The 2,805-nt window shown below is 41.4% G+C and overlaps 1 protein-coding gene across 1 annotated transcript in view; it reads right to left on the reverse strand.

Moving 5' to 3' along the window:
* The window catches only part of ide (insulin-degrading enzyme), a gene marked incomplete at its 5' end in the record, with an annotated part of 20,912 nt that extends 19,224 nt beyond the window's left edge, over positions 1 to 1,688 (reverse strand). The window contains 2 exon segments of the mRNA XM_035663154.1: positions 232 to 354; positions 1,519 to 1,688. Of these exon segments, the coding sequence (XP_035519047.1) occupies positions 232 to 354; positions 1,519 to 1,688 (293 nt within the window).
* Between the last annotated feature and the right edge of the window lie 1,117 nt (positions 1,689 to 2,805).

Raw genomic sequence — 2,805 nt, forward strand, 5'->3', positions numbered from 1 at the left:
TTATTTTACCAAGGTACAGTATCACAATTTGATTTAAAAATGATATATTGTATTGCTGTATAATAATTGCAAATAAAACTTGATATATAATAGTTTATGCCATGTACACCAAGTCCTAAATGACTTGCATTGTTCGTTCCTCTCTGTTGTCTTGTGTAATCTGAGGTTGACACGTTGCTGTTAAAGCCGAGTGAGGTTTAAGCATCACACTTGTGAGAGGTGACCTCTTACCTCTCCCTAACACACAGAGTCCCATGAGGTTGGAGGAGTAGTACGTAGAATGAAACTGCAGGAGCTCCTGACGGATGTCAATCCCATCTTTAGACGGTCGGGTTTCAAGCGTCAGTTTGTTACCTTTAAGAAAAAATAATAATTAAATGGTGAACATTTGTTTTTTCTTTGCCAGTTTCACTGCCAAACTGCAATTATCAATGTAGTTTGAATGAACACATTTACAAATCTGAGTACGGACAGATAATTAGTTCATTATGGGGAATGGACACAAGGATCACTGCACAGACTGGAACAAGACTGTTTTTAGAACGAGATGCGAAACGTCAGCATGGTCCTCGACAGAAAGATAAACACCTGATAAAAACTCTGTGAATCATTCAACCTGAGAACCCAACAGTCAACGTTTTTATACTGACGCAGTGACAGTAGCCTGTCAGATACAAGTTGGCTGCCTGCTATGTTTCAAATAGAACTGAAGCCTTCATCTAGCGCTTCAGAGGCCAGTCAAAGGCCAGTGGCTGAGGTTTGTTTGAGACACAGACAGAAAAACAAAGTAACAATCCTGAGAAGACTATGTTGGTCCACTAAGAGGGCATGACTTTCAGGCCTGTCTGATCCTCTTCCACTCTAAACTGGAATAACGATTATATAATTCAAGACTGCCATCAGGTGGCTATTTTGAGCTCGGAGCTGATCCAAATCCATGTCACTCCTATCGGGGAATATACTGGCCCAAAGAGTAAACTCCTCTAATGCGATGAGGCGCGTTCCCCCACACAACAGATGCATGCAAATTAAGTAAATGTTAATAGTCATGCTTAGGAGTCATAGAAAGTGTTAAAAATGTCAGAGATCACAGCTGTAGCATGTGAAAAGATAGTGGCTTTCTATACATGTTATCTATTGTTATAGAACAATGTGTCCTTTTGTTTAGCAAATACAAATAAAGTGGGGTAATTCTGCTGCCTAATGTCTCACAATCTTCACTGTAATGAGGTCATTACTGAGCTGAGTAACCAGTCATTAATACCGTAAACTTCTGTGTGGAAAAATACTTTGAACATTGCACAGGTGGTGTAATATGAACTCCATATATTCAAATATTACACAGCGAATTTGGCCAGCAGACTGATAAATATGTAACTATTCAAGTTGGGTTCAGTTAATGTCTCCACTGTGAAAGACGGACGGAGGCAGAATGCAATAAGCAGAACGAGTAATGATGAATAATGTGATCATGTTCAGTTTCAGGGAGCACTGGCGTCAACTCTGGAGGATTTCTACCTGTTCCAAATTTACTGAAGGGGTGGTTCGGGTTGCCTGTGGCCTTCTCCAGCTGAAACAGCCTCCAGGCATCATTCATCAGGTTCTTCTCATGCTCGGAGTCCACAGCATTCACCTCCCGGTCCTTACAGCTCTCGTCGAACAGCGGGCACAGGAAGAATTGGGCAAACCTACAGACATTGCAAAATTAAAATGAGCATTAAACAGTGTAGTTCAATGTGAAGAATCAGTTTTCAGATGCACAAATATATTACTTTAAGCTGAAGATTTTAAGATTTGCATGTTCAGTGGTGGCCCAAATTTTGTTCTGGGCGTAGGACCATTTGTACACACCGGGAAAGACATGATGCAGGTCATGATGGAAAACATTTGCATAAGTGCAAAGAGAGAGCAACTGCCATGTAAATGAGGAAATGATGAGCAGACTCAAAATGTGATCGGTTACACCTGTAGATTTGGAGATGTATGCAAAACCAAGCCACGTCTAAAAGCCTTGGTTTGTTTGTATTTTGTGTTTTTCTTTTGGCATTTTATGCTGTTTTTTATTGAAGCTTGTGAGTGTGAGGCAGGTGAGAAAGAGAAGAGATGACAGGCAGCAAAGGACCTTGGCTGGATTCAAACCCAGGTTGCTGCGGCAAGGATCCAACACACGGGGCGCACAGTCTACAAATCCTTGTTATATATGACTAAAAATGTGTCAAAGTGGCTGTTTAGATCAATAACACATTTAATCTCACCATGACCCTTAATACTTAAATGTGTTTACAGTACGAGATGCTTGTGGTTGTTATTTTTATAATTCACCTTCCTCTTTAGCTCACCACAAAATGGTGGATCTAGAAAGAAATATATATCGCTCTTGAATTAGAAATGTGTCTAATATTACAGTCAAAAATATCATAGCATGGGTGTGGTTAAAATAATGGGGCCTGCTAACGACACACATGATCCTTTCAGACAGAACGCTCTTCTGTTTTCAAAGAGGCAACATCATCAATATTTCAGCACACGCTGCACCGTCCTGTCCTACCGCTACAGATGGCCTTCACAATTCACTGGCACAGGGGAACAATTAGCCTGTGACACATAAACAGGTGCTTGCTAGACTATTATTCATTTATAAGTACGTAAGATTATCCCAATAGGTTAAATTCTGACACCGCTCCAAACCACCACGGCTGACACGTGAGCAGAGCCCCCCGCAAGGCCGAGGACATCCGTCTCACCCTGTGCTCGCGGGGGGGGGGGGTAGGAACAGTGCTGATGAGTACAAAAGAGAGCACAATG

Source organism: Morone saxatilis, unplaced genomic scaffold (genome assembly GCF_004916995.1).
Source record: "Morone saxatilis isolate NCDOM2014 unplaced genomic scaffold, NCSU_SB_2.0 Contig19, whole genome shotgun sequence".
Classification (NCBI taxonomy): domain Eukaryota; kingdom Metazoa; phylum Chordata; class Actinopteri; family Moronidae; genus Morone; species Morone saxatilis.